The sequence below is a fragment of the Drosophila elegans genome, unplaced genomic scaffold (genome assembly GCF_018152505.1).
Source record: "Drosophila elegans isolate 14027-0461.03 unplaced genomic scaffold, ASM1815250v1 contig_133, whole genome shotgun sequence".
NCBI classification, from domain to species: domain Eukaryota; kingdom Metazoa; phylum Arthropoda; class Insecta; order Diptera; family Drosophilidae; genus Drosophila; species Drosophila elegans.
In genome coordinates this window covers 423,482-446,793 of record NW_024545499.1, presented here as the reverse complement: position 1 = coordinate 446,793, position 23,312 = coordinate 423,482, and the positions used below count along the sequence as shown (strand labels likewise).

The 23,312-nt window shown below is 41.9% G+C and overlaps 4 protein-coding genes across 6 annotated transcripts; 2 read left to right on the top strand and 2 right to left on the bottom strand.

Moving 5' to 3' along the window:
* The first annotated feature begins 1,553 nt into the window (after positions 1-1,553).
* Positions 1,554-4,483, top strand: LOC108145175 (prohibitin-2). Of its 2 annotated transcripts, none has more exons than XM_017270409.2 (7): positions 1,554-1,635; positions 1,724-1,868; positions 2,425-2,771; positions 2,834-3,067; positions 3,273-3,350; positions 3,413-3,512; positions 4,203-4,483. In XM_017270409.2, exons 2-7 carry the CDS (start codon positions 1,736-1,738, stop codon positions 4,325-4,327), a joined length of 1,017 nt encoding a protein of 338 aa, XP_017125898.1. In that variant the 5' UTR covers positions 1,554-1,635; positions 1,724-1,735; the 3' UTR covers positions 4,328-4,483. The 2 variants fall into 2 exon arrangements, with proteins under 2 accessions (XP_017125898.1, XP_017125899.1); XM_017270410.2 differs by having other exon boundaries at positions 1,567-1,629.
* Positions 4,423-13,338, bottom strand: LOC108145174 (kelch-like protein 17). Its single transcript, XM_017270407.2, has 6 exons — positions 13,127-13,338; positions 9,373-9,565; positions 8,759-8,942; positions 7,864-7,960; positions 5,482-6,814; positions 4,423-5,415 (listed from the first exon to the last, which is right to left on the bottom strand). Exons 2-6 carry the CDS (start codon positions 9,396-9,398, stop codon positions 5,202-5,204), a joined length of 1,854 nt encoding a protein of 617 aa, XP_017125896.1. The 5' UTR covers positions 9,399-9,565; positions 13,127-13,338; the 3' UTR covers positions 4,423-5,201.
* Positions 13,339-16,298: 2,960 nt separating this feature from the next.
* Positions 16,299-20,157, top strand: LOC108145136 (submandibular gland secretory Glx-rich protein CA). 2 transcript variants are annotated; one of them, XM_041707198.1, is made up of 3 exons: positions 16,299-16,509; positions 17,778-18,284; positions 19,721-20,157. In XM_041707198.1, exons 1-3 carry the CDS (start codon positions 16,455-16,457, stop codon positions 20,041-20,043), a joined length of 885 nt encoding a protein of 294 aa, XP_041563132.1. In that variant the 5' UTR covers positions 16,299-16,454; the 3' UTR covers positions 20,044-20,157. The 2 variants fall into 2 exon arrangements, with proteins under 2 accessions (XP_041563132.1, XP_017125839.2); XM_017270350.2 differs by having other exon boundaries at positions 19,718-20,157.
* A 1,491-nt stretch (positions 20,158-21,648) lies between these two features.
* LOC108145193 lies at positions 21,649-23,100 on the bottom strand. The gene is made up of 4 exons (XM_017270434.2): positions 22,836-23,100; positions 22,688-22,773; positions 22,291-22,447; positions 21,649-22,094 (listed from the first exon to the last, which is right to left on the bottom strand). The coding sequence occupies exons 1-4, from the start codon at positions 23,020-23,022 to the stop codon at positions 21,961-21,963; spliced, it is 564 nt and encodes a 187-aa protein (XP_017125923.1). The 5' UTR covers positions 23,023-23,100; the 3' UTR covers positions 21,649-21,960.
* Between the last annotated feature and the right edge of the window lie 212 nt (positions 23,101-23,312).

Below are 23,312 nucleotides of genomic sequence, written 5' to 3'. Positions count from 1 at the left end.
TTAATTTCTAAAGCCAAAAGAGTACATCCGTTTCTAGTTGCTAAATAAAAAAATAAGCTTTTTGAATGTTTCGATGACCAAAATTGGATAGGTAGAACTGAAGGTAAAAATTAAATACACACATTGCAGGCCTTTCAAAAACAAATTATTCTTTAAAGGAACAATACTTCTATTTTTTACCTATATGTTTAACAACAAAGGAACTATTGGTTTTATTTAGATAGCTTTAAAACTGAGAGAATAATCAAGGTTTTATTTTTGGAGGATTTAGCCGTGTAAGCCTTCATTAAGAAATTTTTTCACGATGAACGAAAAGAGTGGTCTTCTCAAACTATTGACCCAAATTCGACATGAGTTCTAAGTATTGTGGAGAAATTAAAAAAAGAAGATTTATTAGCTTTCTGAGCTTACTGAGTTTTCTGGCAAACCCCAATTTTGGTACAATCTAAAGAATCTAGGCAATTAGAATTGTTCCTTAAAAAAAGATACCACAAAAATAAACCACAAAATGTTAGATTACTTTAATGAAAAACATGTGAAACGTTTACGTAATTTTTTTCAACACAGCTTAAGATAAGATAAAAAGACTATTTCTTTTAATGTTTATATGTTTAGTAATTGTTTTTTTATTTGTTTTTCCAGTTTTTTATTGGGAAACTTTATGAACCGAATTCCTAAAAGTATACAAAATTACTATATTTTATGCGTAATAAAAGTTTTAAAAAACAAGAAGGGTTATTATTTTTTCTACTGCTTTTTTAAGTTGTACGTTTGCAGCTATATGATATAGTCGTCCGAAACGGTCAGTTCTGATTTATATACAATACAAAAAAAAACACTTTCTGGATGGTTTCATTCAGATAATTTGTAACTGACCGACTTGTTTGCCAAAACACAGATGGGCAGACGGACATGACTAGTGATGCTGATCAAGTAAATACATAAATACTTTATAAGGTCAAAAATCCTTCACCGCGTTCCAAACTTTTGATCTGGGTTGCATTGCTATAAAACCCAATCAGTCCCTGAATTCTAATTTGAATTTCCCCAACAAGTGTTTGCAGACTTGTTAGCGAACACGTCAACCCACCCTAAAAATAGATTCATCGATGGGGTCATCAACATTTTCTCATTACTATAGTTTGGTTTAAATTAATAAAGCCTAGTACTCTGATCATTTTGACTGAATTTGTAATTCTCTGCATGGGTATAAAATGCCAAGAAGTGCCAGAATTCTTTTTTGAATTTCCCAACAAGTATTTGACTAGAAACTTTAAAAAATAATCAAAAAAATGGAAATAACAGAATAAATTTAAATATATTGGTAATTAAATAGTATTTTTTGAAATTTTTGAATTGCTATTTCTTATTGTTATTATTGCGGTCACAGTGACTATCGGTCAAACAAAACTAGAGGTGGGGAAACACAAATGGTTGCGGTTATCGATTTGTTTGATGTTATTGGCGGAAAACCACTTTTTAAAATTGAATGCTCCATAGAGATGGATAAACATCGTTACACCGGGTGGAATATCGATAGGATCGATATTTTTAAATAATCGATGACACCGATGTTGGCATCGATGTTTCACCACCTCTAAACAGAACGTGTGAGACTTTCCCAACTTTGTACAAGTAAAAATCATTCCTATATTATCAAATTCTAGAAAGTGATATCTCCGATTTACGACAATTATAATATTTGTGAAATTCTTCGCTGCAGAACACAGACAAGATGGCACAAAGCAAATTGAATGATCTTGCGGGCAAGCTGGGCAAAGGTGGTCCGCCGGGACTGGGAATCGGACTGAAGGTCCTGGCCGCCGTGGGAGCAGCTGCCTATGGCGTCAGCCAGTCCCTGTACACCGGTAAGGATATAGCCGATCTTAAACCGCCACCGATTTAAGGGGTAAACAGCATAAACATGGAAACACAAGCGGCATGTGCACATAACCTCAAATGGCTGCACATACATGGATGATTGTGTGTGTGTCTCTGCTGTTTCCCGGATTTCATAACTTACAATTTGATTTGCAATATTCTTATTAGAAGCCAATAAGTCATACCCATGAATGCTGGTTATATCAAGTTATCAGTTCTCTTGCCTCCTTTTAATTATTGTTATTATCCAACCCACGATTTCATATTTAGAAGATTGCATAACAAACTCCATTTATTTTTGGTCAATGTTTACTTGGCCTCTCATAACCAAGTTCAAAATAAGAAAGTACTTATTGATATTATCGGATATCAATAGATATATGTATGCTAACTTACTATATATGTAATTCTAACTTTTACTTATTTTTATCATTAGTTATAAAACTTGAAAAATATTTTATAACACAATTTAGTACATTTTCTGTAAACATTGTTTTCGTTGTAATAATATAACTAAAACTTAAACTATACTTCATTTAACAGTTGAGGGTGGTCACCGGGCCATTATCTTCAGCCGCCTTGGCGGCATCCAGAGCGACATTTACTCCGAGGGTCTGCACGTGCGCATCCCCTGGTTCCAGTACCCCATCATCTATGACATCCGGTCGCGCCCCCGCAAAATATCGTCGCCCACTGGCTCCAAGGATCTGCAGATGATCAACATCTCGCTGCGAGTGCTGTCGCGTCCCGATTCCCTCAACCTGCCCTTCCTGCACAAGCAGCTGGGCGTGGACTACGACGAGAAGGTGCTGCCCTCCATCTGCAACGAGGTGCTGAAGAGCGTGATTGCCAAGTTCAACGCCTCGCAGCTGATTACCCAGCGCCAGCAGGTTAATATCTTATTGTTTACTTTATTAAACGTGTACTATATGCCAAGATGTTCTGCTACTAGGTCTCCCTGCTTATTCGCAAGGAGCTGGTGGAGCGTGCCCGCGACTTCAACATCATCCTGGACGATGTGTCCCTCACCGAGCTGAGCTTTGGCAAGGAATACACGGCCGCCATTGAGGCCAAGCAGGTGGCTCAGCAGGAGGCCCAGCGGGCCGTCTTCTTTGTGGAGCGCGCCAAGCAGGAGAAGCAGCAGAAGATTGTCCAGGCCGAGGGAGAAGCCGAGGCTGCTAAAATGATATCCTTTTACAAAAAACAAACTAACCCGAAACTTTGAACCACTCACACTTCGCACTTAAAGGCTGTTATTATCTCTTAAGCTAAAGAAACTGCATTGGTTTCGTTAGATTACCAGCTATTATTGGCCTTAAAGTAACGTGTGAATGGGGACTTTTGCCCTTCTTTATTGCCACCACATGGTTCTCCTTAACTGTTATGTTCACTTAGGTCTGGCCGTCAAGCAGAACCCAGCCTACCTCAAGCTGCGAAAGCTGCGTGCCGCCCAAAGCATTGCCCGCACGGTAGGATTGTACTCACGCCCTAATCTTACCCAGAAATAATTGAACACTCGTTCCGTCCACAGATTGCCAGCTCACAGAACAAGGTCTACCTGTCGGCGGACAGCCTGATGCTGAACATCCAGGACTCTGGCTTCGATGACATGACCGAGAAGGTTTACAAAAGTAAATAGCTCTCGTTTTGATTAACAAAAAGAGTTTACTTTTAAGTTGAACACACACTTGTGCTTTTGGTTTCAATCACATTGGCCCAAAACTTAGACGTTTAGCCCTTACAATTGAGTAATTCTAACGCGTTCTCCGTACCTCATCTCTCTTCCATTTTTGCTACCAAATTTCGTTCTGTTAACGTTTCTCCCAAATCGCGCCATCCAGTAGCCGACGACTTGGACTAGGAGGCCTTCCACATTCGTTGTTAATTAATTCGTATTGCAATTCCTTGCTAGAGCTAGAGCCTAAGTACCGTTTAGATTTAACCACCCAAAAGCGGCGCGTCGGCTTCATTTTTTCACAAACTGTCTGCCAAGTGCGAAAAGTCCTTGCCACCCGGTGGCAGCTTCATCCCACATCCGTTCGCCGGGTGCCAAGGATCGGAGCACGGCATGGCTCTTAGTTAATCAATGATACCCGGTGCGGGCAGACGGCCGCACCAGCATTTAACTTTCCTTGTCCCATCATCGAGAATCACGTGAAACGTAAACGGAAACTGATAATAAATGCGTACTGAGAACTGTCTGCCGATCGTGTTGTTGTCCCTCTGCCAATCTGTAAATATTGAAGTTAGCTCGAAGCTGCCGGGGGGCAGTGTCCTCGAGCAGCGATCCCTCCACTAATCCCAATCCCCCGTCTTTGCAGTTGGCACCGGTCTGCCCAAGGACTGGCTGGATGCCCGGAAAATGGCCGCCAAGGTGGCCCAGCCGCCGGAGAAGGAGAAGAACGTGGCCAAAGTGGCAAGCAGCATGGCCGAGCGGATGATGTGAGTGGCTCATCTCCTTGGCACTCCATTGGCGGGGGCTTCCTCTCAAGATCCTAGTACAAAGCGCACTGAACAGAACGCCGACTTCGTCGCACACGATTACGAAACACATACTTATCGTTTTAATTGCGTGTATAAAATACATAAGAATAGTACATAAGAGTGTATACAGTACATATAGTTTAAGTGTATAGAGGTTTATGTATGTAAATTGTAGGCAGATTAGGTTGCTTCTCCGGGAGTGTGTGTGTCCCCGCCCGCGGCATTCCCATGTGTTGTGTGTGTGTGTGTGTGAGAGATCTTGACTAGAAACGTGTGTGTGAGTGTGTGTGTGTGTTATGGGCTCGCATCCATCGAAGTCGATGTTCATCCACCGCCCGGGACGGTTCTCCTCCCAGTCCTATAAATATTCCTATATCTATTCATAACGAACTCGAACAATCAAATTCCTGCATTAGGCGCGTGGGGTTAGCTTTGTATGTAAGTGTTAGTTTGTAAGGTGGCTTCAAAAGCGGCGCGACATGGACCACGATCAGGCCGTCGCCGGTGGCTTCCCCTCCGCCGGATCCGTTGGCTCCTCCGCCGCTGCTGCTCCCGCTACCGCTCTCACTGCCGCTGCTACTAGCATTGCTGTTGGCCCGGCGGCTCTCGGCCAGACCCGGAGTATCCCGTCGATGGCGACGCAACGTGGAGCTGGCCGAGGGCGCCGAACTACTCAGCGCAATGTTGGCCGTGAAGGCAGCGGCCTCCGCTCGACTGGGAACGGTCAAAGTGCCACCAGGACCCGTGGACGGAGGCAGTGCTCCGCCCGATCCAATGCCATTGCTAGCGCCGCTCGCTGCGGCTGCGGCAAAGGACTCGGTGATGCTGGCCAAGGGTCATAAGTTCGTCGTCTGCACCAGGCCGCGCTCCAGGTGGAAGCACTCGAGGACGGCGGCGCCCACGGAGCTGCGGCGGGCCACCATGGCGTTCACCACGCTCCACTTGTTCAGCCGCGGATCGTAGCGCTCCACCGAGTTCAGCGAGGAGCTGCCATCATTGCCGCCCAGGGCGAACAGTGCGCCCTCCACCTCGACCACTTCGTGGGTGGATCTGGATATGCAAGAAGATCCAAGGATTAAGCAAGGCCACACTTTTGATAGTACTCCAACTACTCACCTGCGCGAGTGCATGGCGGCAATGGGCTCCCAGCTGTTCCGGCGCAGATTGAACCGCTCGCCGCTGGACATGCACATGGTGCCATCATTGCCACCGATGCAGTAGAGATGTCCGTCGGTGGAGGCCACTCCACAGCTGCTCCGGCGGGCCGTCATGCTGGGCACCGGCTGCCAGCGACCCAGACGCGGATCAAACCGCTCCACACTCGACTGGTAGTTGGTGGAGTCGAACCCGCCCAAGCTGTAGATGCAGTTCTCCAGCACGGCCAGGCGACAGTAGCGCCGTCGCGTGCTCATCGCCGGACATGAGCTCCAGATGCCGGTGAGCGGATCGTAACGCTCCATGCTGCTCAGGCAGGAGGCGCCATCATAGCCGCCGCACACGTAGATCAACGCGTCGTAGGAGCAGATGCCCAAACAGCTGCGCTTCGTGCCCATCGGGGTGATGTTGCTCCACTTGTTGGTCAGCGGATTGTAGCTCTCGGCGGTGGCCAGATCGCTGACCCCGTCGTAGCCCCCAACCACGTACAGCTGCTTGTGCAGGGCGGTCACTCCGGACCGGGAGCGTCGCCACAGCATCGGAGCCACGGGACTCCAGGCATTGGATCGCGGATTGTACACCTCGCACTCGTTGTGGATGGCAAAGAGGCTGCCGCCGCCGACGGCGAACACGTAGGGCTTCATGCCCTCCGGACGCCGCTCCTGGGTCCGCTGGCTGCCCATCACGCTGCGCTGCTCCGGCAGCAGATGGTACTTCATGGCCTCCAGCAGCAGCTCCTTGCACTCGGAGTCGTCGCGCATGAGGGTCTCCGTCTCCACGCAGCTCATGAGGAAGTCCCGGCTGACCAGCGGCAGCCGTACATTGGACATCAGCTCGGCAATGTGGAGGCGGCGGGCGGTCAGGTCGTGCCGCACCCAGTTGATGACGGCGGCGAAGACGCGCTCCTCGGAGCTGATGTTCAGCTGGCTGTTCGAGATCAGCTCGCGCACCTCCTCGAAGGGCAGCAGCAGGAACTCCTCGGTGGACACCACTTGCTGGAAGTTCTGCAATGCGTACTTGTGGGAGCGCGTGTGCAGCTCCTTGCAGGAGTGCGCATCGGCGAAGCTCCGGATGCCCAGGCAGTTGGAGGGGTGCAGCTGGCGCAGCAGGAACTTGCAGCACGCCTCCCGCACCGAGTGCATCTGCAGCAGTCCGGAGGCGGGCAGCAGCACCTGCACGTTCTGCTCGGTGATCGTGATCTCGCCGGTGTACGTGTACTCGATCAGCTGCCGCAGCGCCGAGCTGTCCACGTCGTGCAGCCGCACCAATCCCTGAGTGCGCTCCAGCATGTCATCTGGTGTGCGGTGGAAAGGGTAAGTATTAGATCATTATTAATATTGATCTTGGGATCAAAACAAAAACATCATATGAAAAAAACCTGACAAAAATTTTGGGAGCAATTTTGGTAGCCTGAGTACCAGGCCCAAGTCAAAAAACATATATTTCTAATAATTAAATAATTCTTGATATTATAATTTAAGAATGTATACCTACAATCAGCCAAATTGTAACTAACAGCTAAAATCTATTCTTAAAAATGGTAAGACACTTAAAGAATATTCTATTTAGTTTTTCCGGGGAATTGTTAAAAAATACGGCAATGGCAGCAATTACTTTGGAGCGCCTAGGAACCAAGGTTGGAGGGCAGTACTCATCATAGCTCGCTTCTGAATTCTCTAAAATTCAAACTATATCTTTAGGTAATCGAATTGCCCGGGTAACGTCGTGTGTGGTCTTACGGAATTTTTAACTTTTCACTTTTTGAGAACACTTAAAAGTGAAAAACTCGGCTTTTTTCGAGCAATAAAAATTACTCAACGATATTACGATCGATGGCATCACATCTAAAGCTTGGTATTCAGGATACCAAAATTGCTCCCAAAAAAAAACATGAAAAAACGGAACAAAAATTTTGGGAGCAATTAGCCTAAGTCAAAAAACATCTATTTCAAATTAATAAATACTAAGTAAAAATAAAATCGATTTCTTGATATTATAATTTGAGAATCTATACCTACAATCAGCTATATATTGAAGGAAACATTTTTTTTACTATTCTAATTTATAAAAATAACTTTTTTTAAAATAGTAATTGCAAAGGTCCAAAAAGTTCAAAAATGAAAAAAAAGATTTTTCTAAGCCAGATTGAATTTATAAAACAAATCAAAATGTTGATTTGTTTGGTTTGCTCTACGTTTACATAAATTTGGTGCACTCTGTTGAATTTTAACGTGGTAAATTGTAATTGAAAAAAGTTTTAACAAGATTTGCTGCTTATGAATAAAGTATTTTGCAGAAGTGGAATAAGAAAGAGTGGCTTAACTCCTTGTCAAGTGAACTCACCATTGAACATCGCATAGAAATAGGGCGAGACGGAGGCCAGGACCACTCGATGGGCGTTGATGGTGTCGCCGCCCACCTCCAGACGAACATCGCAGAGCTGCAAAGGGCAGGAGAAATGTGAGTGGAGAGTGAAGAGTGGAGGGCTGTTGAGACATGGACTTTCTTCCTGAAGGCGCAGACAAAGTGTCGCTTTACAAATCCGATTAATGCCCGGCTACGTGCTCAATTTGCACTCCAAATCCTGCAATAACCCCCCCCACCGCCTGGAATCCTTAGAAGGGCCATTCATCAATAACTTTTGACAGGGTCCTCACAGTCAATGACCCCGACAGTGGAGGCACTTTTTAAAGGCAGAGTGTCGCTTACATCACGGCTCGATTCTGGTTAAGGCGAACTCATCCATCCAAGCCGCCCGCTAGGCGTCTAAAGCGGCAATTTGCTCTAATAGCCTCACCCAGCTGAACTCTGTGAGAGGGGGCGGTTTCGAGCGGCAATTAATGTTGCCGACTGCCCAAATAAACGAGAAACGAACGCAAGACATTATGTATGCGCCATGTGGGCAAGCTCAACGTGGACTCAACGACGACCTCAATCACGCGCCCATTCTAAATTCATATTTTAATTATGTTCACGCCTAACGCAATTAGTACGGCAATATCAAGATCTGTCAATTGACGGAATGAATATGATATGGGCTTGCTGATTTCAGTGAAAGCAATCGATCTGGCCATGACCCCAACTTGATTAGCAGAGCTGCAATTTGCTTTCTGCTCTTACCAGTTGGGTTATTCTGCATCCGACAGCAAATAACAGAAAATCCCTTATTTACTTTTAAGTCATAATAGAGAAATCCCTGATATTTCCTACCATAGATAGATATTTAACACCCGCTCACCTGTGCATTGTTCCGCATCTGGTTAATGGCTGCAAAGGAGGCGATGCAGTGTCCCGGATTCTGGTGGTGCGCCTGGGGAAGGACCTCTTCGTTGGGTCCCGGTGGGCTCAGGTCGCTGGGCGTTTGCGTGGAATTGTTGCTGGTGGTGGTGACATCCTCGTTGTTGCCACTCGCCTCGCCAGAACTGCAACGAGAATTTTGATGAACCCGTGAAATCCTCGCCTCCACAAAATCATCATCTTGTAAACATAATGGTAATGCTGGCGACAACGCGTCGGCAAAAACAGAAACAGGAACTCATCCCATGCTATAAACCCAGGGGTTGTTTATGCTTCATGTTCATGTTTATGCTATGTCGATGGGGCTTTTATATTTGGGGGTTGAATGGAGCGAACGTGGAGCATGAAGTCGCCACTCGAATTTCACTGGGCTTTAATGCCCAGCAAAAATTGCAGTTATTTTATATTTATTGAACAATTATTTTACCTAATAAAAATGTGTTGATTAAAATAATATTCAATATCAAAAGCAAAACGACATTAAATCACCAAGGTTCTACTTATTATTTACTAAATCCAATTTATATGTTTTCCTGTTTTTTTCTGTGTACTCACTGATTTGATTTCACGGGCAGAAACATTGCGACTTCGTGTGGCCGATGTTTATGCTAATGATGGGGTAAGTGGCGCTTTTCCCTTATCGCAATGCTGCAGCTGCTTGCTCCTAAAACATTTCCTCGATTTGGTCCTTGGTTGATGTCTTCAGTTTAGTTCAGTCTTTTCATTGGCAGTTCAGCTCCAACTTCGGCTGGAATGGAGGGAGCAAAAATCAATACCTGGGACAATTGTTGTGGCCACCCGCATGGAATAGAATAGCTTCAAATTTGGGTCAGGCGGATAGAAGGAGGGTTGGCTCGTCATGATATCATTCGGCCTTTTTGGCATGTCAAAGTGAGCGAAGCATCTGAATGAAACTAAAAACTGGGTTAAGTGCCTCCTCCACTGCCTTAACCATTGTTCTCGCGGCAGCGGAGCATTGTTGATGTCAGGATATGGAGTGGCTATGGATGGGGGCGTTTGGAGGACCCAGGAAATGGGGCAGGATGTGGCCTCGCCAAATTGCTTGTCGCATGCAACTGGCGCATTTTGCCAGCGATTCTAATAAACTGGCAAACAAAAAAAGCTAAGAGATTTATGTACAGAAAAAATATACGATGTGGATGTCGGAACTTCTGACAAATAAGTATGCACAGTAAGATCAAGAGAAAATATGTTTGATAAATTTTACTACAAATCATTTGAATAATATCTTGAGATACTTAGAGCGTTCATTAATTGTAAGTTCTGCTATTCATTATAATAATAACAATTAACTGCTGTACAGATTGTTGTGTTTTAGTCCTTTTTTTTGTAGACTAACTTAAAACCTCTCTTTTCATTATTCATACACATATAATTAAGTTTTTTGCAGCTTACCAATTTTTTAATAGAATATTTTACTACATTTTGATCTGTTTTATTTTTATTAAACATTTAAAAATACCCATTTTTCAAAGTGGAAGAAAGCTTTCATATCACGCTTGGAAAGTTCTCTTTGGGGTCAACAAAACGTGTCTCTGGCACATGTTTGTGAATTTAACGTCACGAATTTATCGCTGCATTAACAAAACAAGGCAGCAAAAAAGCAGTAGCAGCAAAAGCAGCACTAACAACCAGCAGCCGCTTAAAACATACAAAATTTCTCTTTGCGCACAAAACGAATTAACGACAATTTCAGTTTGTGTTTTTTAGTTTTAACTGAGCAACAGCCAGCGAGTCGGCCTGCCATGCTTGAGGGCGCAATTGTGCTGGAGGGCAATGTCCGCGCCACGCCGCGCAGCACCCCAAACCCCCTGAAGAGAAGCCCCATTAGGCTAAATGTTAACTGCCCTGCCAAATCAAAAGCAGGCCACTTGCCATCGTGGGACAGCCCTCGATTCGTGGTGCATTCTGCAGCCAGTTTCCCCAGTTTCCCCAGTTCGCTGCTCACTTTTGGGCGGGGTCAGCGTTAGTCGTCACACTCGGCGTATGAGTAATTAAAGGTACCCAGCCAGGGTCAGAATGTGGTGAGTCCGAGTCTCAGTAACATAACAATAACAGTAACACGTCTAACGGTTGCTTGTGGCCAACATAAAACAATGTACTTGTGCTTAGAGGTGAACTTTACCCACCAGTCGGTTAAGTTTATTTCTGCATACAGGAAAAGAGTTTGTTATTGATAAGCAAATGTTGAAGAAAAATTTAACATTTTAAGGTAATAATTAAAACAAATCTTCACTAGTTTTTAAAGATAATTTGATTGCTATGTTTGATGTATACATACATAACCCATTTTAAAATGAAACAATCTTAATAACTAAACACTAAATTCTAATATTAAAAAAATCTATTAATAAAAACTTAAACAGTTTTATTTCGTAAAATGTAGCAAACTTTAATATTCAAATCTTTAATGAAAATATGAATTCTTTATTGTTAGCCTAAACATTTAATAGTTTTAAGATATCAACCTCGTATTATTTCTCTTTAATGATTATTGTTACAATTTTAAGAATTGTATTAATTAGTTAACTTTTTCCCTGTGTACTTTAAGGGGCAATCATGTCTAACACACACGCAACACCGCAAAAAGGGGAGGTGGAGGCGGAGGTTCAGGAACCGGAAGTGGCGAAGGTGGAGCAGGAAGCCGGTTTAAGCAAGGGTGTAACTCTCGCTGACCTTCAGGTGTGCGATGAGCTGGGGGCCAGTGAATCAGCTTGCCGGGGTGGCATTATACATATATATAACAAACCTTACTAAAAATATGATTATCAAAGAAAAGATTGGAAGAGAGAGAGAGAGAGAGTGCGGGAAGCTGGTACCTAGCAACATCTGGTCGTAGCCAGTGTTTGTGTTTCGAGTGTGAAATTCAAATTAACAAGCCAGCATGCTCCGCACGTAGAGCCCGAAATGTGGGTAAACCGACGACCAGAGCCGCAGTCATTCAGTAATATTTAATGGTTTTGGCGACAGAGCAGAGCAGCGGAGAAAAAAAAATAACAAATAAAAGAACCCAAAACACACGGAGCCACACAAAAATTGTGCAAACATTGAACCGGTTGTAGTTTTTGCCCAGCCACTCGCCCGTTTGTTGTTGGCCACCTACATATGTATGTTCCATCCAACTCCACCTCCACGTGACTTGGCCAGCTTAAATCACAATGCAAAATCGGAAGGCCTTAAGCATGCTTCTTGAACGCTTCATTGATGATTAACCTGCTATTGTTGCTGCTGGTGCAATGCAATATTCTGTGCCCTCCAAGGTTAACTGCTTTGGCAATCGAGCGGAAATCGAGTCAGCGTTAGTTACAGCTAAAAATCAGTGAATAAGATGCAAATTATAGCAGCTAACTTATGGGGGGAAAGGGGGTGTTTCCAAATGTTTGTCTGATGAAGCTTAACTCTGAAATGGGTACTTTTCTGTTTAATTTTCTGTGTGGGTAGGTTTCTATAATTCTTTACTGGAATTTCGGTTGTCACATACATCGCTAGATATTTAAATACAACAGAGTACAATAAAATAAAATTGCTTAAAATGTTAATCTGATTTCTTTTTAGTTTCAAGCATTTAAAAAAAAATATTCTTATCAAAAATTTGTCTTAAAAACTACATGTATGCCCAAGGAGTCTATACATATATTGCCCTTTTGTTATTAAAAATATTAATTTCTCGTCAGAACTAACTATTCAGTTGTGTAGAGCAACCCAAAATTCTCCATTCACCCCGTGAATAAGTTCCATGAATGTTTAACACATTTTTTCGGTTTTAGCGAAAAGAACAAGAGTCACTTGAAGCCGCCCGCGCCCAAATCGAATATCAAGTGCCAGTGCGTGCTTGGTAAAAAGATTCCCACCTCCGAATTTGGCTGAGGGTTACAACTGGATGTGGGCCAAGTAATCACAGGCAAACAAAAACCAGCGATGGGCAGTCAGCATTAAGTATACGCGGCGTAAGCCGACAGATTGGTCTATTTGGTAATCACATATGTTACAATTAAGAGCGGGAAAACGAAACGAGGAAAATGAGATAAGGGCTGGGAAACGCACTGAACGAAAGTGAGTGGTGTGTAAGCCGGCATTTCGGCATTTCGGGCTTTTGGTCTGGGTTTGGGGCGGGTCGTCAACCTGCTGGCAGCGCGGGAAATGTGAAAAACAGCCGTTTTCCCCAATGGCGCCGGCGCACTGGCGTGTGAAAACTCCATGGGGTGGCCAAAAAGGAGTTGTTAAGATGCAACGGCATGTGCACAACCTCCTCCCAGAATTAAAAAAAAAGAAAGAATACCCGCCGCACCTTTAATCCAAAAGTAGCGTGGATTTCCTTTAACACTCCTCTTCCTTTAGAGTTGTTTATTATTTCTTGCACTTCAATTCTTTGGAGGCTCTTTTGTGAGTCCTTTTTTGGGTGTCGTACACTTTTCACTACGAATTTTAACTGCTGTGAAGCCAATTATTCGGTCGCAGCTGCAACTACAGCGTTGTGCTAACGAAAACTTCGCGGCACGAAAGCTCAAGAGCGACTGAGCGAAAACACAGTGGGTTTCAAAAACCATAGCCCCAAAGCTTTTATGGAGCGGAACGTTTGGTTTCCGGAATACTATAAAAGCTCGAGGTTCTTTGCGAATTTTGTAAGCCCTACAGTCGAGAAGCATACGAATATATGAATAATACGTATTACACTGGCTAACAAATTTAAATCAACAAAATACTCCAGAGATCAAACCTCGATTTTCCAGCCCAGTGTTAGAAAATGACACTCAAAGTGCTTTGTATAGTAGCATTTTTATTTGTATGGGATTAACGCTTTTTATTTTGAATATTTTATTTTTAACTAAAGTTCTGAATAACCGATGGATAGCTTATTTCATTAGAAATAGAACGTTCTATGGATTACATTGTAAGGATTTGGTTTGAAAAATCCTTTAATATCTGTAAGGGGACTTACTTAAATGAGCGATTGCTACTATCTTAACCACATAAAATCTTTCAGTCACTTGGTCTAAACTGCTAGGTTCTGCCAAGCGCTCCATTTAATGATTTAACGCAATAAAATGCTTAATATAATATTTCAATATTATTATAATATTTCAATATAATAACTATTGAAACAACTCCAAATATATTGCAATACGATGAGATGTTGCTGTCCTACTAATTAGACAACATTCGGTCAACATAAGCATAAATGTAACCTTTTGGGTATTAACAAATTTGAGGTACTGCTCGATTTTAGCTTGTAGTGGTAACCCTATCATTCGACAGATGGGGCCACCTAAAACCCAATTGTTTGCTGGGGCGAAAATGTTTTGAAATTGAAAGGCTGAGTAACGTTGTACAATTTAAAAATAGAAATGTTGGATATTTCAAAGTTTTATTTATATTAATTTATATTTCAAATGAGCATTTACATATTAAATCGTATTTTGAATATCGTAGTCTTAAATTTTTATATAAGATAACCAGTTAAGTTAGCTTCTACTTAAATTCACATGTTTTCAGTGGGTTTTAAATACGTTTAAGATGAAATAAGAAAGAACGTCGGGTTCCCCGATTATTATATTTCAAACTAAATATTCCTCCACGAAACAATCTAAATCAAATCAACGTCAATCACAGATCTTTCTTGCTGTCCCTCTACATCAGCGATCACCAGCAGAGCACCGGCCAATCAGCAACCGAGCACCGGCAGAGCGTCGGCAGCGGACTTGTTAACTTCTAAAATAATATCTCGATTTTGAAAATAATTGTGTTTACCAATAGATATGACCGAAATACACACGCAGAGCCCAACAGCTTAGGTCTTAAATGTCTCAGAGATACGTGACAGAGTTTTGCCATTTGTGGGCGTTAGAGTGCATCCGGTTTGAAATAAACTTGCGCTGCGTAAGTATTACTAGAATCTGCATTTCAAATCTCAAATCTCTAGTTTTTATAGTTTTTAAGATCTCGACGTTTAACGGACGGACAGACAGACGGACATGGCTAGATCGACTTCGCTATTGATCCCAATCAAGAATATATATACTTTGTATGGTCGGAAACGCTTCCATCCACCTGTTACATACTTTTCAACGATTACAATATACCCTTTTAGACTACGAGTAACGGGTATTAAAATATGGTACATTCAATTTTACAAAACATTATTATCTTTTTGGGTATTATATATAATTCAATAAAAGGTATGTTTTTTTGTGATTGTTGTATTCTTGACGCCTAAAATGTCCCGCATCTTAAAATAAAATAAATAACAAAAAATAAAACTAAAACACACTATTCTTTTAAGTTGATTCGGGTCAAAATAATTTAAGTAGTTGTCTGTGAAAAACTTTATAATTTCTTCGTTTTAAATCAACGGATTTCTTAAACAATTTTTTAAGATTTAATCAAATCCGAAACCAAAATCTCTGGTAATTTTTACTGCAGTTTGTTTTTAAATCAAAAAAATTAAAAAAAAAACGTCATAATTAGCTAAGCTATATACTAAATTATAAACGATGTTCACTTAATTTTTGATTGCAAAATTATTTAAAAAACTTATGTTTATTGAGCTGAAATTGATTTAAACTTCGCCAAAGGTAAATGCGCCGTGAGTTGACTTCAACTAACTTGTAATTGAAGCTTAATTAACAAACAGTTTGTGCTTGAAAGTTTTTTAAATGCTTTGGAGGCAAAGTTGGCGTCCGCCAGACCAATGAACCAATGCAGCGAGGGGCCAGCAGAACTCCGGACCATTAGCACGCCCAGCGTGCCACAAAGAAGCTGCATGCAAATCTAATTAGGAGCGGGGAGCGACCAAGGCCCTAAGGTGGTGCGGCTCCTGGACGGCCAAATGGATGCACGGCTCACAATGGCCGGTGGAAGCCACCACCGGAGCCAGCCACTGACCCAATTATGCTAATACGGCGGTGGCCAATCTCAAAGGCAAAGCCTTTGACGTCATGTCAGCCGGATGCCTGGGATGTCTGGGATGCCAGGGAATAAAGGTGAAGCAAGACCGGCTTACACCTGGAGCAATATCGGTTGCTGGGAAAATTGCGCAATATGACAGGATAATTGCATAAAAGGGTCCTTTGGCACACCTGAGCCTTATTGAACCGAATGGTGGAATGGAATCCAAAGCGGCACTTGGACACTCGACTCCCAATTGCCATTGCCGTTCGCCATTCGCCGTTCGCCATTTCCGTGCATATTAGAAAATTGCCAGAGCTCAAGTCGCACTTCAAAAACCAAGTAAAGGTGACACGTCCATCCGGCTGGTGCGCATGTCCCCAGCGTCCTCCACTGTGCCTGTCCTGCTCCTCTCGTCGGGCAACAGGTGCTGCTGGCATGGTGGTGCATGGTCGGGGTGGCGGTGGCGGTGGCCGAAAGGGTTCCCGTGCAGCTGGGTTTGGTCCGCAGCCCGCGTAGAGCTATAAAAGCGCACGGTGCGGGTCACTTGGTCGTCAGTCGTCAGTTCTCCGGCGTGGAATACGATCTGTCTTGGAAGTGGGAGCAGAGCAGCTCTCTTCTTTGGAATTTCACCACCCTCGATTGAGATGTGTTTGCAAACTATTTAGCGTTGGTGAATCCGTAAAATGAAACAACACCCCGAAGGCGGTCATTAAAAACGCAGCCACATAATGTCGCACCTGCTGATGAGGCGACGGATTCTGCTGATGGTCCTGCTCTTTGCAGGTGAGTTGGTTAGCTTACAAGTCCCAAATGACATCGGGGATTGCCAGAAAAATTTAACCAGCACTAAAAATTTAGTATTTAAAGCCTTTGGTATCGAAAACTAAATAAATTCAAATCAGGTCAAGTTTTAGCTTATTCTTATTATTACCTCTACTTTCACTCAGAAACCAAATTCTTTAATTTTATGCAAAATTACTACATTTTTGGTATTAAAGATGAGCCTAACGTATATATTTAGGAACAAATTACATATTTCTAAATAGCCCGCTACACGGAGTTTATCATTTATTGGTACACTTTTTTTATAAAAAACTTGTGAAAAATGTTATACACGGAGTTGTCATTTATTGAGTTTCTCAAAATCGTATGAAAAATATTATACAAAAAAAGGTGTTTCAATAGTATTTTTTTTATTTCCGACTTATAATGTTTGTTTAATTTATACCAAGACATTTTTATAATTTCTTTTATTGCTTCTTAGTAGTTTTTTAAGAACTGACTATGTTATACGCTCAGTACAAAATTCGCCTTGTTTTTATAAAATCGGTATTGATTCAAGAACAATTTGCCTGATTTTTTCCCAATAGTTTTAGAAAATGGTTTTTTGAATAAAGAAAACGCTTTTCATAAAAGTGTGTGGCACCTAATCATAATGATAATGCAAATATTTTTTATTTTTTTTAAGCTAACAAGCTTTCTAAACTTAAAGGTAAATGTTTTCTTAAAAACTTTATTTTGTAAGTGTGTATTGTAATAGTTGAAAGGTATGTAACAGGTAGAAGCAAGCGTTTCCGCTTCTTCTTACAACAAATACCCAAAAAACTCTAGTCAAAGATATTTTGTACGATTTAAAAAATACATTTCTAATAATCGACCATACCACTTAGCTGCATGCGATCGCAAAATCAACATAACTTTATTGTTTTTACACATATACGCATTAGAGTCGTTAATAATAAATAACATTTTTGTTATTCCTTTCATTTTATGTGGTTCAGAATATAGATCCCATGGGGTAAGGTTTTTGAGTAAAATAGCTCACATTGTCACCCGTTTTTCATTGCTCGGTACTTGCTTTAATATGAAACTTGACCTTTTATTAGCAGTCATTGCGCCTATCACTAATTAAAATCTATAGGGTGGGAGCGGAAATTGGATGTCATGCCGTTTGGCGACGCCAACCCTATTTGTTCCTAAGTGACTACCCGAAATCCTGCGGGAGCACCCAATTAATGGTCCCTTCTGCCGATATGTGTTTTCACCGACAGCTCCACTGCGAAACGCACCCCTCGGCGGAGCACAGGTGGCACTAGCAACACCAACAACAACTGGCCGCGACCGCCAAATTCCGCCGGAGTGGCAGCGGGATTGGGACTGGGACTTGGGTCCGGACTGGGACTTCAACGGGAATGGGCACTGGGACTCGATGGCGCCGCCGACGTCACGCGCTTCCGACGACCTTTACCCTGTTGACAGCGGAAGTCCCGAGCCGAAATCGAGTGGCTCGGAAATGGACAACCAATTCGGAGATAACTATTTGGCCCCCTATCCGGAGATGTTCGGTCGCCAGTGGCAGCTGCGGCAGCTCAAGCAGCTGCAGGTGCAGCACAAGTGGCAATCTCCGCCAGCTGCTTCACTCAAGGCCAAGAGGTCGCCCCTGAAGTGGCCCCCCGACGACGCAGACCAGATGCCCCCCCTCGCCTACGCCTACTCCTTGCCCTGGAAGCGCAAGAGCCAGCCGCAGCCGCCCCGCTACAGGCCCTCGATCAGTGCTGGTGAGTATGGGTTGTGTTTGGCAGCCATTGCTGTGCCAAATTGCAGCCTAGTCCATGACTTGTGGCGGTATTTTTGGTAAAGGATCACTTTTAAACAAATGAGTTTTATGTTATGCATATGTAAATTACATTACGTTACGTTTACATTAAAACCAAGCATTTGAAAAGGCGGCTTTAGCTCTCTGAAAAGTAGAGTATCGGTTGTATGTTAAATTTTTAAGTTTTACCTTTATGCGGAATTTCCGGTAAAGGATCTAAAAATGCATCACTTTTAAACAAATGGGTTTTTTATTATGCATATATAAGCTACATTACTTTACGTTTTCATTAAAACCAAGAATTTGAAAAGCCGGCTGTAGCTCCCTGAAAAGTAGGCCATCACTTGTATGTACTATTTTTAAGCTTTATCTTAATGCGGAATTTCCAGTAAAGGATCTAAAAATGCATCACTTTTTTTTAAATTAGGTTTACATTACGTTAACATTAAAACCAAGCATTTGAAAAGGCGGATGAAGCTTTCCGAAAAGTAGGTTATCGGTTGTATGTATTTTTTATACCAGAAAAAATCTACAACTGCTTACTTAAACTGTAAGGAGCCGGACGGTACCCTATATGTTACTATGACTTATATAGGTTAGAAACGTCCGATTCGTGGGTATTTCCAACTTGAGCTGCGTGCATTTAAAAGATAATGAAACTGAAATAGAGACACAAACTCACTTGCCTAATCATGCTGATAATAAATATATATATCTTTTAGTATGGTCACTTTGGTTTTTTAGTGTCACTAGCTCCATTGAATCGAAGGTGACTTTACCATTTTTATGACAATGCTTTTCTTTTTCTTCCGTTTTAATTTGGCTTTTTATAGAAGACCAGTTTTGAACTCGAAAAATATACGATAGTTTTCTGATCAACAAAAGGAATCTAGTTTACTCTTCGAACAACAAGTATGTTGTATTCGTTGAAAATTATGTAACAGGTAAAAGGAAAGCGTTTCCGACTATATAGTATAAATATTCTTGATCATAAATAAATATTCTTGATGTCCGTCTGCCTGTCCGTCTGTCCGACTGACTGTATAAACATCAAGATCTCAGAAACTAAAAACTTGTTTTTTGACATGCTGATTCTAGTAATTCTTACGCAGTCATTTGGTTGACAGAAAAATTCTTAATATCAATCTATTATTTTAAAAATTTTTAAGTTTTTAAGATCGTGCCGATCGCTAAACTAGACAGATCGACAGATGGTGCCCGATTGTTTTCTTGGGGAATATTTAGTTTGAAATTTGTTAGCAGAATTATTGATAACTCGACTTTATTTTTTTTCTTATCTTTTATTTTCGAGACCATTTAATTCCGACCATTTGATTTCAAATTTATGTTGGTATCACACCGTTGTTAGTTCCGATTTCCGTATTTTCCTTCCAGGAGCCATGACCAATCTGGGGGGCTTTTTCAATCAGCTGGAGGCGAACCTGCGCTTCGCGGAGCAGTCGCAACTGGGCGAGTCCGAAACGCGAATGCTGGAGGGGAAGCACCCCCATCCGCTGCACTTGCCGCCCATGCCACCCGAGGCTCCGGATGAAAATGACCAGCAGCAGGAGCAGGACCGGAAGACATCGAAGCTCCTGCACGCCCTGCGCAGCTACAGACCCTCCCAGAAGATCCGATCACTGGTGTCCCGCAATCCGCAGGGATACCGCGGCTCCCAGTTCATAGACCCCAGCTACATGTGGGTGGGCCTGGGAAAATGACAATGAGTCTACCGGCCAACCTCCATTCAACAATAGGTACCTAAGAAGCTGCAACGAATGCCGCCCCGAGACATATTTTAAATTATGCCCCTCTGTGTGTGTAGAAAATATATTTCAATGCCTGTCAGAGCAAAAATTAAGAATGTTGTTCGAAGCTTAAAGGTTTCAAATTGGTATTCTTTGAGCAGAATTATACCTTTAATCATATTCTTCCTTAGGGGCTGTCCATATATTACGCAATCATGGAGAAATATAAAAAATAAATATATGGACACCTCCTTACCTACTCCAATATATTTACATTTTAAAGAGTACCTTTGGGACCTAGAGTGTGTCTTGTTGACTGACTTTATGGATTCCATCTGGTGCTATAAAATCTGTGGAAAAAAACACGATTGCGTCCAATTGGATTCGTGCCTCATACTCACAGCAAGGAACGCCCGCAAAGATCAGATTAAATACCAAATTACAAATTACCTTGAAGGCCACCGATTTTGCAACTAGCTGGTGCACTATGATAACCGTCGTCACACTGGAAATATTAATGACTTTAGGGCTTTGCCCATAATTCGATAAATTACTAGAATCAAGGACATCATCACTCAAATGAGTTGCCCCCTCTTGAACGTAAGCCAATTGATTTAAATCTGAGGATCGAACAGTGAAAGGAACATCGTAAAACCTTTCTGTGCATTCAGTCAATTGGAAATACTCGTTAGGCTCCTAGCTTGGAATAAATTTCTTTGAAAAATCTCAATGCCACGGATAAAAATCACGTATAATCACAGACTTAACCAGCACCCGCAAAGTAAGTGTAAAGTCGCCCGCAGATATTATTTTGTGTTTTGCCTAGAAATATCGTTAGTCACGCGATTAGTAAGTTTGAAACTGTAGCAAAGCGCATAACAGAGTCCGGAGCTTGAAAATAGTCTTTTGGATCTTGTACAAAGATTTTTCTAAATTTCGGAAATATTTTCTTTAACTAGGAAACTACAAAGAAATTTTTTAAGGAAAGTTTTCTTTAAGGTGATTTCGATTAAAGCGTTTTTTTTAGCTTGTAAATATTAAAATCGCATTTAATTGCAGGAGTTTGTTCTTATTGAACATCAGTTTTTCTTAAAATACATGTAATTTTAGTATGCAATTATTAGTATTAATTGATGTTAGATTGTCTTTTTTTGAACATATAAAAGTACTCTATCTATCTCGATTTTGACGTAGAGTAACCTTGTTGTCTTAATAACCTTTTGTTTTTTGTTTTGTACTGACAAATTTGTTGATTGCTGTGTCTATGATTAAATTATAAATAGGTCAACTTTAAAACACTTACGTCACCCTTCGCACATATACTACCAACGAGATGGGATTTTCCCATCCCAGTATATTTTAAATTGCCTTATCATATATGTAGCATTCTTTTAAAAGCGTACATTTGTCTTTATTTGGCCGAAAAAGTATTTTTCAACATATTAATGAAAGACCATTGTTATCAAACATCATAACTCATTTACATAAAATTCCATTTAAACTCACTTTGTAAGTAGCATCAATCTAAAAACCGAACGAAAACGGAAATGTTTCACCAACCAAATAAACTCTTTTCCATGCGTATATAGAAAATATATTTTATGAGCCAATCGAAAAATGGTACTTGGCAATTTCAGTCCAATAGATACAAATACATCAAGTGCTAGTTAATATGTATGTAAGAATGTGAAATGGCGTAATGGCCAAAAGAAACTAAAAGAATTAATTGTACAACAAATATCGTTCCTTTGCTGCATCGAATTTACCAGGTAATACCCAATTTTGGTGTTTAAATACGGGCTATAGACATTTTTTTTTTGTAAATTCGAAAAGTATGCGATGCAGACAAAGTTCGGTTTAGATACATCTTAAAGGAGCTTATGCCCCAGCCTATATCTTGGTGTAGCTGGGATAGGAGTTGGTCTGCTGGGTTGGCGGCGGGATCAGAGGGCGCTGGATCTCACTGGAGGCTTGGATCTGCTTGAAGAGCGAGTAGATGCCGTAGTAGAGATACCAGGCGAGCACTGAAACAAACAAATAGAGAACAGTCATCACCGTGTCTGAGTATAATTACTGAACGATCAAAAACGCCCGAACGATAAGCGCAATGGGGATTCACAATTTCGCCACAAAGGCTGTGTATACCCATTGGCACACAGATAAAATATGTCTCACATATATATATATTTGATTAAAGCGGATGAGTCACGTTTAACTTACCGAGCATGGACAGAGAGAGCAAGATGACCGGTAGGGCGTTTATGAATGGCGTCGAGGATTCGATAAGCTCCGCCCACAGAGTAATATGGGCGATGATTCCAGTGACCAGGAGCACTCCGTTGTTGATCAGCCAAGGAAGCAGAAGCAGATGGCGTTCCTGCAAAGTAAAACATCGTTTGAGAATTACGCATTGATCTATTTTTAAAACCAATTGTGAGTTAGAGCTTGGTATAAATACGTGGCTTTGTAATAGCTTATATCGATTTAAACAAGTTGAGTGCAATGCAATTCTTTCTTAGATTTCTATGAAATTCTGCCTCGATTGCACCATAGATTAAAGGTGCCCTGATTTTACGATGTTCCCTAGACAGTGAGACGTGTACACAGATCGACTTACCTTAACGGTTCCCACAACCAACATAACCGATGCCAAACAATTGATCACCTTCAGGGCCAGGTAAACGCTAAAGATTATGATGAGCACTGAGAAACCACAAAATTGTAAGATTATTGCCTTGGGAGTGCACTTTATGATTAAGCCTTACCGGAGCGAACCTGGCTGACAGTTACATCGGGATTTTTGTTGGCGTCGACGATCTGCTGCGCAATTTCATCAACGAATCCCAGGGCCACGGCCAAAAGGATCGTGGCCAAGAAGGAGAGTATGGCGCCGAGCCATCCGATGACGACACCGTAGGTGTTCAGCCGCATGCAAAAAACCCTGCTCAACATTTTCACTGGATTAGGTACTCCCCTTTTTGCGGTGTCGGAACAAAATCAGAACCTCTTCCGTTCGCCGGCGTAATAAAAATGGAATTGTGAAATGAGTCGCTGTTACCTGACAATAGAAAGCTTTTTTACGAAAAGCGTTGCCAGATGGGTGGAATTAATAAGAGCAGCCACCGTGACTAGTTCACTAACATGTGACTTTTTCACGCTGCCAGTATAAAATATTTTTAGTAATATACTCACTTTAACATTTTTATTTAAAATTTGACTAATAAATGCTGGGTTTGAAACAT

Coding starts and splice junctions, on each gene's coding strand:
- LOC108145175 (XM_017270409.2), top strand. CDS start 1,736: ATGGCACAAAGCAAATTGAATGATCTTGCGGGCAAGCTGGGCAAAGGT. Junction 2,772..2,833: donor TGATTACCCAGCGCCAGCAG/GTTAATATCTTA, acceptor TTCTGCTACTAG/GTCTCCCTGCTTATTCGCAA. Junction 3,513..4,202: donor GACCGAGAAGGTTTACAAAA/GTAAATAGCTCT, acceptor CCGTCTTTGCAG/TTGGCACCGGTCTGCCCAAG.
- LOC108145174 (XM_017270407.2), bottom strand. CDS start 9,398: ATGTTTCTGCCCGTGAAATCAAATCA. Junction 6,815..7,863: donor TTTCTATGCGATGTTCAATG/GTGAGTTCACTT, acceptor ACCGCACACCAG/ATGACATGCTGGAGCGCACT. Junction 5,416..5,481: donor GCCGCCATGCACTCGCGCAG/GTGAGTAGTTGG, acceptor TTGCATATCCAG/ATCCACCCACGAAGTGGTCG.
- LOC108145136 (XM_017270350.2), top strand. CDS start 16,455: ATGTCGCACCTGCTGATGAGGCGACGGATTCTGCTGATGGTCCTGCTC. Junction 16,510..17,777: donor GATGGTCCTGCTCTTTGCAG/GTGAGTTGGTTA, acceptor TTTCACCGACAG/CTCCACTGCGAAACGCACCC. Junction 18,285..19,717: donor CAGGCCCTCGATCAGTGCTG/GTGAGTATGGGT, acceptor TTTTCCTTCCAG/GAGCCATGACCAATCTGGGG.
- LOC108145193 (XM_017270434.2), bottom strand. CDS start 23,022: ATGTTGAGCAGGGTTTTTTGCATGCGGCTGAACACCTACGGTGTCGTC. Junction 22,774..22,835: donor TGTCAGCCAGGTTCGCTCCG/GTAAGGCTTAAT, acceptor GTGGTTTCTCAG/TGCTCATCATAATCTTTAGC. Junction 22,095..22,290: donor GCTCTCTCTGTCCATGCTCG/GTAAGTTAAACG, acceptor TGTTTGTTTCAG/TGCTCGCCTGGTATCTCTAC.